The sequence below is a fragment of the Drosophila guanche genome, unplaced genomic scaffold, assembly GCF_900245975.1.
Source record: "Drosophila guanche unplaced genomic scaffold, DGUA_6, whole genome shotgun sequence".
Lineage (NCBI taxonomy): Eukaryota > Metazoa > Arthropoda > Insecta > Diptera > Drosophilidae > Drosophila > Drosophila guanche.
In genome coordinates, this window is record NW_022995782.1 from 123,820 (window position 1) to 140,891 (window position 17,072).

The following is a 17,072-nucleotide window of genomic DNA, read 5'->3' on the forward strand; positions in this document are numbered from 1 at the left end:
GATGTGCTTGTGGCTAAAACGGCTGTATCATCAGCATATGTTGCAACAGTGCAGTTGTTTGTAACTGGCATGTCGGCCGTATATAGGGTGTAGAGAATTGGTCCCAATACGCTTCCTTGTGGGACGCCTGAGTTGATGAGAAGTAGTGATGAACTATCGGTTTTCTGCTGCACGTAAAANGCTGTATAGCGTAGGTCCAAACAGGCTTCAGTATGGATTTGTAGAGGCGAATTTTGTTTTCCAAAGTGGTTTCTGATTTTCGACTTATCAGCCAGGACATTTTTAGTGTTTTAAGTCTAAGTTGTTGACATTTTGCTTTAATGTGGTTTTTCCATGTTAATCTGCGGTCGAGATGCAAGCCGAGATACTTCACACAGGTACTTTGTGGAATTGGTGAGCCGTTAAGTGTAACATTTGGGCAGTTACCTGGTCTTAATGAAAACGTTATTTGGGCGGATTTCAGGGAGTTTATTCTAATTTTCCATCGAAGGAACCAGTCTTCAATTAGGCTTAGCTCACTCTGCAGGAGTTCAGAAGCTTCATTTATAGATGTGCTTGTGGCTAAAACGGCTGTATCATCAGCATATGTTGCAACAGTGCAGTTGTTTGTAACTGGCATGTCGGCCGTATATAGGGTGTAGAGAATTGGTCCCAATACGCTTCCTTGTGGGACGCCTGAGTTGATGAGAAGTAGTGATGAACTATCGGTTTTCTGCTGCACGTAAAAGCATCTTCTAGCCAGATATGATTTGATTAATAAATAGTACGGAGCAGGTAGCCATTTCTTTATCTTGTACAACAAACCTTTGTGCCAGACTCGATCGAACGCTTGTTGAACATCAAGAAATGCAGCAGTGCAGTATTTTTTGTTTTCAAATGCCGAAACTATATCATTAATAACCCTGTGACATTGCTCAGGGGTCCCATGACCCCTCCTGAATCCGAATTGGTATTCAGGAATGATGGAAAGTTCGTCTAAAATTGGTAACATTCTCTTCAATAGTATTTTTTCAAACACTTTCGAGAAAATTGTCAACAGACTAATGGGACGGTATGATGTCAATTCCGTTTCTATTTTGTTTGGTTTTAGGATCATAACGATCTCTGCACATTTCCATTGACTTGGAAAGTGGTCTAGTCTGAGAATCGCGTTATATATAAGAGTGAGAAACCGAATGCATTTTGGTGGTAAACTTTTTAGGGTGATACCGTCTATTTTATCAGGGCCTGGTGCTTTTTTATTGTTCAAGCATTTGATTTCTGTCACAACTTCTTCATATTTAATGCTTTTAATAGGCAAGCTCATTTGGCAGGGTGACTCAAGGAATTCTTCTACTTCAGTCTCTGTTGTATAATTATTTATATCGTTTGGCTGAAACACAGAGTGCAGATGTTGTGCAAATGCTTCCGCTTGTTCATTATTAGACCTACACCAAGTTTCGTTGTTTTTGCGAATATTTATGTTTCTTTTAGCTGGTTTCTTTAGGTATTTAGTCGCCCTCCATAGGTTGTATTCATTGTTGCTTGAATTAGGGTCTAAGTTTCTCAGATACGCAGCTAGAGATTCATTGCGTAAGTTCGACAGCAGTTGTCTAAGCTCAGATGCAGCCTTGTTGTATAATCTTTTGTCAGCAGGGTAGTGAGTTTCTTGCCAGCGTTTTCGCAGATTCCTTTTATTTTGTATTTTTTGTCGAAGATCGGTTGAAAGGTTCAATTGGTTTGGTTGTTGATGATTAAGAGCATGATTCGTGTTTCTGTAGCTCGCATTATGAATTGTATTTGAATATATGAATATATTTAAACTAATGATTTTTTGGAAGATTTCATTTTACATTGTTTCTACATCTGATATCTAGTTTTCCGGTTTTTAGTTTTCTCCTATCTTCTAATTTGTTGAAGATTTTCTTGTTAGGGCGGGCGAAATTTTTAAATACACAGTGCCTATGAAAAATTTGGTTGCTATAGCTTTTATACTCTCTGATATCCAGGCGCTCATCAAGACCTTTGCACGGACGGACAGACAGACATAGACTGATGCTGATCAAGCAATTATCACAAATACAATATCCCCTATTTACTCTTCGAGCACCGGAGAAAAAAAGCAAAAAAAAAAAAGAAAGCTGCCAAACAGACACAAGAAAGGACTGCAAAAAGAGGAAAATGCGGACTTGACGAGTCTGGAAATACCCTCAAAGGGACTTCAGAGTTTGGGATTATTTATGTATGTAGATGTTTCGACGGGAATTTCGAAAATGATTCCCAGAGGCACCAAATTTCTATTATCATTTTTAGCAATGAGATAAAGTTTACGTTTATTATTACGTATATACTGTAAGAAAGATACTTCCTACCTAACTAAAAAAGTCACGTTCTACAAGTTAAAGGAAAATTTAAGAGTTGTCTATAAAATGTTTAATTGAAATCGCTTTCTCACACAGAAGCTCCACTTTTAATATATGCATTTTTTTAGTGCATTCCACGCACTTACATTCCTTGCTGCCACAAGCCCATCAGAGAAACTTTAAATTGTTTCAACTCACTTACTAATCAATTCCGGGACAAAGAGTATCCACCGATTGCAGAAGCTGGCTCGCAGGCAGGAAGGCAGAATGCCAGCTGCAGTGGGTCAGGGAGCACAGACAGAACATACAGGATCTAGTAGCCAAAGGAATGCCTTCATTGCAACACTTTGGACCGCCGTTAATCCAATTATGGTCTGGTCTGGTCCGGGGTTCTACAGTTCCAAAACCTTTGCCCCTGCTCCTGACCCTGCCACACTCGGTAAAATGTACGTGTACGTGGATAAGGATTGCCTGCTGCTTTCCTGGTTCCATGATTTCTTTCTATGGGTTTAAGACAGCGCTGGGGTAGTTTTAGGGTAGTGCCGCCGCGTAACACCTTAGGCAACCTCGTAATCCTTATTTCGCACGGAATGAAGATTCACACTTAAATGTGTAAAAGGGTCAACACCTGCAGGAGCGACGTGGTCGGAGCAGTCGTAATCCTTATTGGCAGGAGGAAGGAGATGGAAAAAAAGTACCCCTGGGTTACATGTGGATGAAATTTTCAGTGAGCAAACCGCGACCGATACCATAACCATATCCATAACCACAAACATTTTCCATTAACTTGAAACACAAAGGGTTAATATTTCTAGAATTTTTTGGTTATATTTATTTCATATTCAGTTTTTTCATTCAGTATTCGATATTTATTTGCTGTATCGAGTTTTTACTACTTTAATTTGCATTCTCCTGTTTTTTTTTACTTTTGTTTTTTGTTTTTTGTATTTTATAGCTGCTGCAGATTATTTGTAAGCATAAAAAAATAACGAAAAATTGAATGAATAAACATAATGAAAATTCCATTCCATTTGCTATATGGTACCCGTATGTATTATGTATGTATGTACAATATTTTTTTATAGAAACTAATGTCTTTTATTGTTTTAATTTTTTGAAAGAAATTTCAGCTTAAAAAAATAATTCATTACCAGCAGCTTTTTGTGTGTGGGTCTGTGCCTCTCGGTGTCTGTGTTTTCTGGCCGTATTTTAATTACCACTCAATAATGTATTTATTTAATATCATTAATATTATTATTATTATTATACTTGTGCATTTTGCATCATCGTCGTGTAAACAACTACAATTAGTATCACGATTGTCATTGGGTAACCAAAGTGAAAAAAACGAGGGGAATACACGCTCGAAATAAATGCTACGTAAAAAATGAAACGCATAAAAACGTCGGTAAAACCCTCCATAATAAACCTCTACCTTTGGGTTGTCTTCTCTCTGTTTTACTCTTTATACCCGGTACTCGAAGAGTGAATAGGGTATGTTTTTGTGGTGAAGAAAATGGAATTGTATGTGTATGTATGGATGTATGTAACGGACAGAAGGAAACCTTTCCGACCCCACAAAGTATATATATATATATTCTCAATCAGCATCAATAGCCGAGTCTATATCTGACTGTCTGACTATATGTCCGTCTGTCTGTCCGTCCGTCTTGTTTGACGCCTTGTTTTCAGAGACTATAAGAGCTGGAGTCACCAAAGTTTGTGTGAAAACTTGTGTAATATCACACTGAATCAAGTTTGTTTCAAAAGCTAAAGAGTGTGAGATGAAGAAAATATTTAAAATTTGAAAAAAACCGCTAGGGTACAAAAACCGCTAAGGTAGTACTGAGTACCGGGTAAAAAAGTTGTGACGCGTAAGATGCGTCTCACACGTCCCTTCTCGTTTATCTTGTTTTTTATTTCGCATCGCTTTGAATTGTTTGGGAGTTAGTGGTGTGTCTCGTGGTGTCTGTTTCTGTGTGCGACACGATTATGCATTTCACTATTTTTTTGATAACTATTCAATTTTAATATATCCTTACTCTTTTGTTTATCCTTTGCCCAAAAATGATATGTACTTATATATATATATATATATATGTATGTATGTATGATGTCTGAATCGTTGAGTTTTTGTGTTTGTTAAAAATTGCCGGCCCGCAAAAAGTAGGCAAAAACTTGTTGTTCTAGTTCTGCTGTTAGTTCTGTGCAATGTTCTCTACGGTAGGTTTTAAAAAACAATTATTAATCGCTATCCAATAATTGCCCATATGTATCGCAATAGATATATGTTTGCCTCAATTCATATACATATATTATGTATATACTAGTATTAATGTACTTATTGGCCTTGACTACATAAATTGTACATTATATGCAACTAGTTTTAACTAGTATTCGTTTTGTTTTTTTTGTTCCTTAAAAATAGTGTTTTTTAAACTATTATTAACAACTTATGGCTCTAGTTCGGATCAATGTAAATGCAAAAGTGTTGATTAATTATTCTATAGATGTGTGTGTTCTGTGTGTAGGAATCATCATATATTCGCTGGTGTGTGTGTGTAATCAACTGCATTAATTACCATTAATGTTGGCCAAGACACAGTCGTCGTGCACTGGGCGGGGAGATATTCTCGCAGGAGGATACATTTTATTTTTTTTTGTGATAACACTACTCGACACGATTTTGTCGCTTCGATCCAGACCAACTTTTTATAAAACATATGGGGCTTAGAAAGGGTTTGATAATAATTTGTTATACCCGGTACTTGAAGAGTAAATAGGGTATATTGTGTTTGTGGGGAATAACGGTTGTATGTAACGCACAGCCGGAACCCGAGCCCATAAAGTATATATATTCTTGATCAGCATCAAGCCTAGCCTATGTCTGTGTGCCTGTCTGTCCGTCCGTCTTGTTGAGCGCATGGATCTCAGAGACCATAAAAGCTAGAGCCACCAAATTTTGCATCCAGACTTCTGTATGCTCACACTGTTACAAGAGTATATAAAAAATGAGCCCCGACTACTTCCGCCCCCGTAAAAGGGCGAAAACCTCCCAAACCTAAAATTTTGAAGATAAAACAAAACGCCATTCCGTAGGGAAGGACCCTTTCTATCAGATCACCAAATTGGAATCCGATTGTACCATTATAATAGCCAGAATGTAGAAATTAATTTGCAGTGGCTAAACCCACCCCGTCCGGCAGCTTATATTTGTTTTTTTTCACATTCTCTCATTCACACTCTGCTTTGTGCAGGGTGCGGCCTCTGCCTCTGCCGTTTCTTTGCCTCTGCCTCTGCCGTGGCTAAACCCAACCCGTTCCGAAGCTTATATTGGTTTTTTTTTGTATTCTCTCATTCACACTATGCTTCTGCATAGTTCAGCCTTTGCCTCTGCCGAGTCTGTGCCTCTGCCATGACTCTGCAGTGTGTGGCTCTTGGGAAGAGGGGCGAGCTTAAGGAGCGTGTTGGCGTGAGAAGTGTTGTAGATGTAGATGACAGATGAAGAAAAAAATTAAAATTTGAACAAAAACTGCTAAGGTACAGACGTAGTACTGAGTGCCGGGTATTGAAGTTATGACTCGTAAGAAGCGTTTCACACGTCCCTTCTCGTTTTTTTTCCATGGCTGAACTTTATTTTTGTATACCCGGTACTCGAAGAGTAAATAGGGTATATTGTATTTGTGGGGAATATAGGTTGTATGTAAAGCACAGAAGGAAACGCTTCCGACCCCATAAAGTATATATATTCTTGATCAGCATCAATAGACGAGTCGAAAGAGCCATGTCTGTCTGTCCGTCCGTCCGTCTGTTTATCTTGTTTGTCGGCTAGTTCTCAGAGACTATAAGAGCTAGAGCCACCAAATATTGCTTCCAGACTTCTATATGCTCACACTGAAAGCAGAGTATTTAAAAAGTGAGCCACGCCCCCTTCCGTCCCCGCAAAAGGGCGAAAACCCCAAAATCTACAATTTTGAAGATAAAAGAAAACTAAAAACGCTTACAGTTTGATAAATACTAAGCTTTCAAATGCAAGAATGTTGATTTTTTGAGACATTTTTTATGAAATTTTGATTGTAAAAACTCAGGAAAAGTCGAAAAAAAAAATTAAATCATGCGTCAACTCTTATTTTATGTACAGGTGCAATAATTTGTATTGCTCAAAATCTATGGAGATACGGATGAGCTAACATTGTTCAACCAACCCAAAAAATCTGTATTTTTCCGTTAAATTAAGTTTTATTTCAGTATTTTTCGAGTCTTTAGCCAGAAATACTCTGGAAGTTGGGCGCGTCTCCACTGGTACTATTCTTGGATTTTTTCATTTTTTTATGGTTGGTTGAACACTTTTAGCTCAGGCATCTCTTCATAAATTTTAATGAGCAGTACCTTAGACGACGCCCAATTAATGCACCTGTACAAAAAAAAAAGCGGATACAGGATTTCTATGCTTCATATTTTTCACACGGTAAGCTAAAACCACAAAGTGGTTAATAGATGTATTTATCAGCTTTAGAGAATCTCTAAGTACATTACAACCAGACGTAAGGTACTTGAGTTGTGTGAAAAAAGGAAGCAATACCTCTAAAAAAGCGTTAAAAAAAATAGCATTAAAAAGAGATTAAAATCCAGCTGTGTTTTGTAAACATGTGTACTACAGTGGAAGTTTGAAATTTAAAGGCGGGTATCCAGCACCGCGAAAAAAACCATTTCTAATCCCCATGTCTTACAAAAAAAGTTGTTCTGGATCGAAGCGGCAAAAATACATATTCGAGTGGACATGCACCGATTTGCTTGTCTTTCAATTATTTAGTATCGTTATTATCCGTATGTTTATTGTTAAATCCCAAAAATTCGTAGCTACCGAATAGAGTTAGTGTTTTTTTAGAATATATATTTAATATCTACATATCATACAATCAATGGTTAGTTCAGTTACTTCAGAGTTACAGTTACTTCTACCACACAACTTACTTGGCCGCCAACTAAAGCCAACATCAAAGGATCATCGTCGTCATGATGGGCAGCAGAAGGGCCATGGCGAAGGATAGCAGAAACAGTCGCTGGCCGGAGCTACTCAAAGCACTCGCCTGGCACAGCAGATCCTCGGGAAAGATCTCCAGGATTGGCAGATGAAGACCCGATGTAGGGTCATGGCACGTGTTGGAACGGGCGCGCTAAAGGCAAGAGAGGTTATAATGCTATTGAAGTTGAGAAACAGAATATTCCATAGAAATGTGAATGTATAACAAAAGTTTTTTTGATCTAAGAAATGGTTTGTATATTTTTGCAAAGGGATTACAGAACTCCACTTTGCAAAGATATTTTGCACGCAATAGACGCATGAGTATTCCAAAAAAGACATATGCAAAAGCTTACGCGCATATCGGCCGTCGATAGGGGTAACTTTGTCCCAATAACAAAATCAAGATATCCATTAAGAAAAGGAGGCAGAGAGAGTGTATGGTATAATAGGATGAAATCAATAACCGCACTCACCTGAACCATGCGCTTGAGGTCATCTTTCTGAATGACCTTGATCTGGGCCGATTCACGCAACCATCGTCGCAGCCAGTGCCCGAACCAGACCAATCCGCATTCGCATTCCAGCGGATTGTGCGAGGTAATGAGGCCGCCCATGATGCTGCGAGTGCCCACGGCATCCCAGTAGCTCTTGTTCGGATAGAAACTATCGGCGGCCAGAGCATTGATGCGATTGTGCGATATGTCGATGGAGAGATGCGGCACCTCGCGCAGCGTGTAAAAAATTCCCGGTGGTAGGTCGGAGATGCGTGTGTGGGATATCTTCACTTGCAGTTGTTGATTGCGGGCGAGGCCCGTGAAGACTTCGGGCGATATGGTCTGGACATTGATGCCGTACAGCTCGACGAGCCGCAGTTTCGTGTTGTTGGCCAATTTGGCGAAGAACTGAGCCCCAATGTTGGGCTCCAGGCAGTGCACTCTCAGCTGCTGGAGTCCTGGAATTCTGGCCACAATCTCGCCCAGATTCGCATGGGAGCTGGCATGGAGTTTCCGAAGCGAGCGCAGCTTAGAGAAGGCCTGTGGATTGGACACCTTCACGTCGAGGATGTTCAGCTCGGCCAGATGCCTCAGGCTGACCAGATCGTGCAGCGTAATGCGTCGCAGAGGATTTTGGGCGAGGTCGAGCACCCTCACCGAGGGCGGTAGATGCTCTACGGCACAACTGGCATTGATGAGTTTATTTTGGGACACATTGACGTGCCTCAGGTGCCGCATCGAGCCCAGCGGCAACAGTTCCTGCAAGTAGTTGCCACTCACGTCCAGGTACGAGAGCAGCGGCAGCTTCAGCGGCGGCAGCACATACAGCCCCATGTGATGCAGGCTTAGCTTTCGAAGGCGCGGCGTGTGAACAAACACCTCGCGCAGATTGGTCGTGACCAGGGGGTTTTGCGATAGATCCAGATTGGTGAGATTGTTCAGGAAGCTGAAGGTGTTGTCCGGCAGGATGGTGATGCGATTCCGGGCCAGACTGATGTCATACAGGAACTGCGAATTTATGAACATCGAGGCATCCAGGTACTCCAGATTGTTGCGTGACATCTGTATGGACCTGAGGGTGAAGCCAATGTCCGTGAAGGCCGGCACGGGCCACACACTCAACTGATTGTCGCCTATATCGAGGAACTCCAGGCGTGTGTTCATGAATACCTCGCGGGGTAGAGCTCTCAGACGGTTGGAGCCGATTTTCAGAATCCGCAGCTTTCTCAGATTGGAGAACTGCTCCACCTGCAGTTGGTCCAGTTGGTTGTGACTCAAGTCTAGGTCCTGCAGGCTGTTCAGACCCTGAAAGCTGCGACGCCTCAGGGAGGTGAGGTTATTGTTGGAGAGATTAAGAATCTCCAGGAATTCGAGGTCACCAAAAGCATGACTCTGCAGCGCGCCCAACGAGTTGTGGGCGAGGTTGAGGAGTCTCAGGGTGTTGGCCAGGTTCATGAAGCTATCCGACTTGGACACGTGATTGTGGCTGATGTCCAGCTGGTAGATGTACATGTAGCTGCTCAGTTCATCGTCGAAGCTGGAGATGTGATTGTGGCTGACATTGAGGCGTAGCGGAGTCGTCGCATTTGACACGTAGTGGAAGGACTTCAGCGACAAGGAACACAGCTGATTGTGCATCAAATCCAGGGCGGCCAGATTCGGCAGGACTGTGAAGGCCGCATGGGATACGTTGACCAGCCGATTGTGGGACAGATCTATGTAGCGTAGGAACTCCAGGTTGTGGAATGCGTGTCGCGCAATCGTCCTCAGACGATTCGACTGCAGATTTAGCGTCTGCAGATCGCCCAGATTGTGGAAGGTCTGCGACTCCAGGTGCTCCAGGCCATTGTAGGACAGGTCTATCTCCACCAGATGGCTGTGTACATCGGGCATAAAGAGACCTCGTTTCAGGACCTTCAGCTGATTGAAGCTCAGATTTATGTAGCTTAGCTCCCGCATTTGCGCAAAGGACTCGTTCGAGATACTCTTCAGATTATTGTTGTCTAGTCCCAGCCAAATCAGCTGCGACAGAGGCAGCAAAGCGTCCAGTGGATCGAAACTCTCCTGACTTCTCGCCGGGAAGACGGCAAACGAGAGCTCCAGTATCTTCAGGGATCTCGAGACATTCTCAAATACCAGTGGATGATGGATGGTGATGTCGTTGAAACTCAAACTAATCTCCTGTATCTGATCCAAACCCGCAAACGATCCCAGGTGCAGATGCGTGATCTTATTGTTCCGCAGGAGTATTGTCTGCAGATTACTGCCCCACGAATCGACGGCAAAGATGCCCTCGGGTATGTCCATGATGGAGTTGTAGCCCATGTTCAGATAGGAGAGCTGTGTGTAGTTTTTCAGCCCCAGAATGGGGATCATGCTGAAGTTGTTGCCACTCAGGCTGAGGACTCGCAAATTGTCGGTGTAGGATGGCAAATTTACTAGCTGATTGATCTCATTGGAAGTCAGATAGAGGTATTTGAGGCGGTGAAGCGATGATATGGCCACGGGCACTGTGGTCAGTCGGTTCCGCTCCAAGTCCAGGTATTCCAGGGTATCAGTCAGGCCCTCGAAGGCAGCCGCATGCACTCGACCAATCGCATTGAAGGCCAGCACCAGGTGGGCAATCCCAGTGGTCTTGAACACCGCCGCCGGCAGCTGCGTCACAAAGTTCTGCTCCAGGTTGAGCGCCCTCAAATGCACATCTGAAAAGTTATGTTGAAAGTAGTCCGACTCGAGGCTCTCAATGCAGTTCTGCCCCAGATCTAGGCGTTCCAAGTGCATGCGTAACGGCCGCACTTGCAGCTCCTTCCACTGCACACTCTTCAGGAGATTATCCCTCAGACTCACGATCCTCAGACCAGGCAATTGCTCAAAGAGCTGCTGGGGGAAGATGGTCAGCAGGTTGCTGGACAAGTCCATCGTCACCAGTGATCGCGGCAGATAGTTGCCCGAGACGTGATAGATTCGATTGTTGGACAGGTCCAGCCACAGCAGCTTCTGCAGCTTCTCAAAAGGTTGACCCAAGGCTGAACGATCTCCGGAGCTGGGAGATGGCTGATACACTGAATTGCCTGCCTCCTGCCTGGTCTGCACCGCAGCCAAGCTCGAGGGATGTGAGCTGCTATCATTAGGGGAGATGAGCTCCAATGATCCGCCGCCATTCGGTGACACCTCGGTGATGTCGTTGTCCGCGAGATGCAGCGAACGAAGTGTGTCTTGCTGGGCCTCCCAATTGCCATCCAAAGTCGTGATGTGATTCCTATGGCAACAAATAATGGGAATTAGAAAGAGTAAAAACATGTTAAGGCCTACACATGACATGGCCCGGAGGACTTCCCAACGATTGCTTTATCTCCTCGACTGTATTCGACTTACCGTTGCGCCACGAGTCGCGTGAGTGAGTGCAATCGCTGAAGTGCCTCCAGGGGTAATTGTTGCATCTTGTTTCCTGAGATATCCAATGTCATCAGCGAATGTGTCATAGTACTAAGGAGAGAAATTGCAAGGAGCAGAACGTGATTAGAAGAAATATTATTATGCGATTACACTACTTGACAAACCGAATTTTTCTAATAGATTTCGCGCATTAAAATTTTTTTATGAATTACGGTTTTTTCTATGGCGTACCTTTTTTTTTGTAAGTATTTTTGAAGTCTGGTTTATTTTCTTAAAGGTTTTTCAAAGGTGGGGGTTTTTTCTTTTTATATCCGGTACTGAAGAGTAAATAGGGTATATTGTATTTGTTGGGAATAACGGTTGTATGTATCGACCCCACAAAGTATATATATTCTTGATTAGCATCAATAGCCGAGTCGATAGAGCCATGTCTGTCCGTCCGTGCGGTTGTCCGTCTTGTTTGTCGGCTAGGTATCAGAGACTATAAAAGCTAGAGCCACCAAATTTTGCATGCAGACTTCTGTATGCTCACACCGTTATAAGTGTATTTCAAAAATAAGCACCGCCCCCGCAAAAGGGGGAAAATCTCCAAAAGCTACAATTCTTAAGATAAAAGAAAACTAAAAACGCCATTTGGCAATGGTAATTACCATATCTATCTGATTACCGAATTGGGATCAGATTGGATCATTATTATAGCCATAATGAAGATATTAATTTGCAGTGGCTACCGCCACCCCGTCCAGCAGCTATTGCTGTTTTTCACATTCTCTCATTCCTACTAGATGACAGATGAAGAAAAAATGTAAAATTTTATAAAAGTAGATGTAGTACTGAGTGCCGGATCTAATCTGATCAATTTTTTTTCGAAGTTTCCTCCACTAGGCTTTTAACGTAAAAATGTCGTAAAAAATACCGCAATAAAATCAACCTTTTTTGATTTTCAAAGCTTAATTTTTCCCAAACGGTAAGCTTAAACCAATAATAAGTGTTTAATTCCACTTATTAGCTCCACCAATCTGCTTTTCAGATGAAGAACGTTCTTTACAGCCAGATCTAAGACACTTAAGTTAGGTGAAAAAACAAACCTCTAGCTACGAACAAATCGTTAAAAAATACCAGATTTTAAATAATCTTAATAAAAACATTCTGCCCCAGAAAAAAAATTATGATTTGACCATTTCTAAGCCCCACATCTTTATAAAAAGTGGGTTTTGGTTCCTTGTGAAAAAATCGTGTCGGATAGTGTTGTAAGTCGAGTGGTAGTGGACAAGGTAGAAAGGTAATATTTATCGAAAATAAATGTAATAGTTGGAAAGCAAAACTTTTCGAAAACTATCCACTGTTTCCGCCGCTGCTGCCTGAAAACATTTCTCGTTCGCATTTCCTACGCACAAGTCGGAAAGCAAATTAGTATTTAATCTTAATTAACGCGTCGCAAAGCCCCTAACCCAAGGGACCCTCTGCCATACACATTCTCTATATAGGCTCCATTAATAGCCATACGCAGTAGAAGCTCATGCGTACATGTGGAGAGTGGAAAAAAGAGACAGTATTTTGTGCGGCTGCAAGCGACGACTTTAATTATGAAAACCACGAGGTTTTCCAAACAAACCGCACAGCCTCCTACTCCTCCTCCTTCTTCGCCTTTTCCATTTCTTTGTTGTAGGTTTCGGGTCGTTGGCGCTGGTACTGGTTGTAGCTGTAGCTAGTATGTAGTTATTGTTGCTATTGTAGTTGGACTTGCGCCCAGATCGAATTAGCCAAATTATTTTTAATTGGAAACTTCGATTTTCTGGTAAATCTGTTTTAGGCGTCGACGATTTTATCTATCGGGTCGAGGCATTGACATCCCAAACGCTGCAGGGCAATTTCGAATTGCTTGCGCGGTATGCCAGCAACCTTTTTGAAGGAACCGCAAGCGAATGGTTTTGGCGGTACCACAAAAGTGTACCTATGGTACAATGGGAGGGCCTTTGCCAAGCTCTTAAAAGTCAATTCAAGGACGAACGAACCGACCTACAGATAAGAGCGAGCATCGATAGACGCAAACAAAAAGATGGAGAAAGTTTTGACGAGTTCTACGAGTCAATCATTTCTCTTGCGGATAAGCTCTCTATTCCCATGTCGGAATCTTCTCTCTTAGAGTCGCTTAGGTCTAATTTGCGCCTGGATATTCAGCATGAACTCCTATATGAGGAAATACTCAGCATATTAAAACTTCGGCATTTTGTCAGAACTCGAGAGATCTTCCTACAAACGGTAGGAAATCACGCTTTACCAAAATCTCGTCCCGTGCCGATGCCGCGCCGATCTGTCAATGCAGTTCAATGTCAGGTAGAGTGTGAAACAGAAACCGAGGTATCGGATGACGAAGAAATGGGAATAGCCGCCCTTAATTTAGTGTGCTGGAATTGTGAAGCAACTGGTCACCGCTACCAGGATTGCGATAGCCCGGTTCGTCGCGTATTTTGCTACGGCTGTGGAAAGGCGGATACATACAAGCCGTCCTGTAAAAAATGTAATAGTTCAAAAAACTGGGTAGCCCGTGCACAGCCGAAAAGTGCACGCAAACAGATGAGCTCGAAAGCAACCAATACCGACTAGATGTTGTTAGTGACACATCAACCACTTCTCCACTTATAATTTCCTTTTTACCAGACGTTCAAAATCAGGATTATATCTCCCCAGAATTCAACCAACCAATCCACAAGGATGAAAACTCAAACAATGTGTCGCGCTCCGTTGCCCGGCGCACTGCATTTCATAAAATGTGCAGACAGGAACGAAAGATATTGTCTTCAACAGTAGTAGCCAACTCCCAGGACATTAGACCTTATGCCGATGTTTTTATTTTAGGCAAAACTGTTAACGGCTTGCTTGACACAGGCGCATCGATAAGCTGTATCGGAGGTCGTTTTGCTCAAGAATTCATTGAATCAAAACACCTATACAAAGCTTTAGGGTCGAATGTTCGCACTGCCGATGGCAAAGCGCAGGAAATAATCGGAAAAATAACCACCGAACTCAAATTTCGTGGGAAATCACATCGGTTGACCTTATACCTTGTTCCCTCCTTGTCACAAGACCTATATTTGGGAATTGATTTCTGGAAAACCTTCGACNGCCCGTGCACAGCCGAAAAGTGCACGCAAACAGATGAGCTCGAAAGCAACCAATACCGACTAGATGTTGTTAGTGACACATCAACCACTTCTCCACTTATAATTTCCTTTTTACCAGACGTTCAAAATCAGGATTATATCTCCCCAGAATTCGACCAACCAATCCACAAGGATGAAAACTCAAACAATGTGTCGCGCTCCGTTGCCCGGCGCACTGCATTTCATAAAATGTGCAGACAGGAACGAAAGATATTGTCTTCAACAGTAGTAGCCAACTCCCAGGACATTAGACCTTATGCCGATGTTTTTATTTTGGCAAAACTGTTAACGGCTTGCTTGACACAGGCGCATCGATAAGCTGTATCGGAGGTCGTTTTGCTCAAGAATTCATTGAATCAAAACACCCATACAAAGCTTTAGGCTCGAATGTTCGCACTGCCGATGGCAAAGCGCAGGAAATAATCGGAAAAATAACCACCGAACTCAAATTTCGTGGGAAATCACATCGGTTGACCTTATACCTTGTTCCCTCCTTGTCACAAGACCTATATTTGGGAATTGATTTCTGGAAAACCTTCGACTTGCTGCCTTCATGTTTTGTATCAGAGCGCCTTTCTGCCTTAGATGTCACTCCCTTGAGGACATTAAGTACTGAACAACATGACTTATTGTTAGAAGCAATCAACTGGTTTCCATCTTTTTCTAAACTTGGTTTAGGGCGAACTTCAGTTCTTTCACACGTAATAGAAGTGGCAGATGCTATACCTGTAAAGCAGAGGCATTATCCAGTCTCCCCAGCCGTGGAAAAACTTATGTACGAGGAGCTGGATAGAATGCTCAATCTAGGCGTGATTGAGGAATCTGTGAGTGCTTGGTCTTCTCCGGTCGTTCTCGTCCGGAAGCCAGGCAAGGTGCGTCTATGTTTGGACAGCAGGCGAGTAAACGCTGTCACAGTCAAAGATGCATACCCCATGCCGTTTATAGAGGGCATTCTCAGCAGACTTCCGAAGGCTTAATACATTACAAGTCTCGACCTCAAAGATGCTTTTTGGCAAATTCCTCTATCTATATCGTCACGTGACAAAACCGCCTTTAGTGTTCCTGGCAGGCCTCTATACCAATATACCGTTATGCCATTTGGTCTTTGCAACGCCCCACAGACAATGTCAAAGTTGATGGATCGAATTATTCCTGCTCACCTACGCAGAGAAGTGTTCATCTATTTGGATGATCTCTTGATAGTGTCAGATTCGTTCGAGAGGCATTTGGCTGTACTGAAAGATGTTGCGGGACAATTAAAACAAGCAGGCTTGACCATCAACATCGAGAAAAGCCATTTCTGCCTAAAAGAGGTCAAATATTTGGGCCATGTTGTCGGAAACGGTACTATCAGTACAGATCCCGATAAGATTGCCGCGATTACAGATTTTCCTATCCCTCGTTCTGTGAAACAGGTTAGACGGTTTCTGGGAATGACGGGGTGGTACCACAAATTTATTTGCAATTATGCATCCATTGCGTCACCCATAACCGATACATTAAAATCGCATCGCAAATTTTGTTGGAATGAAGATGCGCAGAAAGCGTTTGAATCGTTGAAGTTGAAGCTCAGTTCAGCACCAGTCCTTCATAGCCCAAATTTCGAAAAACCTTTTGCGATTCATTGTGATGCAAGCCATACTGGTGTGGGTGCCGTGTTGGTCCAGGTTAACCAGGATGGCGATGAAGTACCCATAGCATTTATGTCTCGCAAGCTGAACCAATGCCAGAGAAACTACTCTGTCACAGAAAAAGAATAATTGGCAGCTATTCTAGGCATTAAGAAGTTTAGAGCTTATGTCGAGGGTCAAGAATTCTCTATAATTACGGACCATGCTTCCCTAAAATGGCTAATGTCACAGTCAGACCTAAGCTCGCGGTTAGCTCGTTGGGCATTAAAACTGCAAGGTTTTGAGTTTAAGATAACACACCGTAAGGGTACCCAAAACGTTTTGCCGGATGCACTGTGCCGTACTCATAATGATTATTTATCCGAAATAAGTCTTGGCACGATTGTGGATCTGGATTCGGAATACTTCCGTTCAGTCGAGTATAAGAATCTGGCCGATAAGATAGAAGCGAACCAGTCCCACACGCCCGACATTAAGGTAGTTGATGGATACATTTACGGGCGAGCTGAGCATACCACAGGAGACAAGATTCAAGACGATTTATGTTGGAAATTATGGATTCCAAAGGACATGGTTCCGGAAATTCTCAAATCCGCTCATGAATCTCCCTTGTCTTCCCACGCTGGCATTTGTAAAACCCTTGATCAACTGCGTCGATATTTTTTCTGGCCAAACTTAGTAACTGACGTGAAAAATTACATCAATAGATGCGATATGTGTAAATGCACGAAGTATCCTAACTACACCTTACGTCCGCCCCTCGGCAAAACGGCTGAAACGCAACGCGTTTTCCAAAAGCTATTTGTTGATTTTCTAGGACCTTACCCTAGGAGTCGCTCAGGGAATATTGGTATATTTGTGGTGCTAGACCATTTCTCTAAATTCCCTTTCTTGAAAACAGTAAAAAAATTCACAGCTGAATCTGTCATTCGTTTCCTCGAAGAAGATATCTTCCACTGCTTCGGTGTTCCGGAGGTTGTTGTTTCCGATAATGGCGTCCAGTTTAAGGCCAATAGCTT

General features: G+C 42.5%; 1 protein-coding gene across 1 annotated transcript; it reads right to left on the reverse strand.

Annotated features, from left to right (window-relative positions):
• Positions 1-7,226: 7,226 nt before the first annotated feature.
• LOC117591450 (chaoptin) lies at positions 7,227-11,352 on the reverse strand. Its single transcript, XM_034284718.1, has 3 exons — positions 11,238-11,352; positions 7,842-11,121; positions 7,227-7,519 (listed from the first exon to the last, which is right to left on the reverse strand). Exons 1-3 carry the CDS (start codon positions 11,342-11,344, stop codon positions 7,340-7,342), a joined length of 3,567 nt encoding a protein of 1,188 aa, XP_034140609.1. The 5' UTR covers positions 11,345-11,352; the 3' UTR covers positions 7,227-7,339.
• Between the last annotated feature and the right edge of the window lie 5,720 nt (positions 11,353-17,072).

Bases quoted from the DNA above. Each gene is read 5' to 3' on its own strand.
- LOC117591450 (XM_034284718.1), bottom strand. From the start codon at position 11,344: ATGACACATTCGCTGATGACATTGGATATCTCAGGAAACAAGATGCAA. The intron at 11,122-11,237 runs GTAAGTCGAATA...TTGTTGCCATAG, and splicing joins ACGCGACTCGTGGCGCAACG to GAATCACATCACGACTTTGG. The intron at 7,520-7,841 runs GTGAGTGCGGTT...TCTTGCCTTTAG, and splicing joins ACCTCAAGCGCATGGTTCAG to CGCGCCCGTTCCAACACGTG.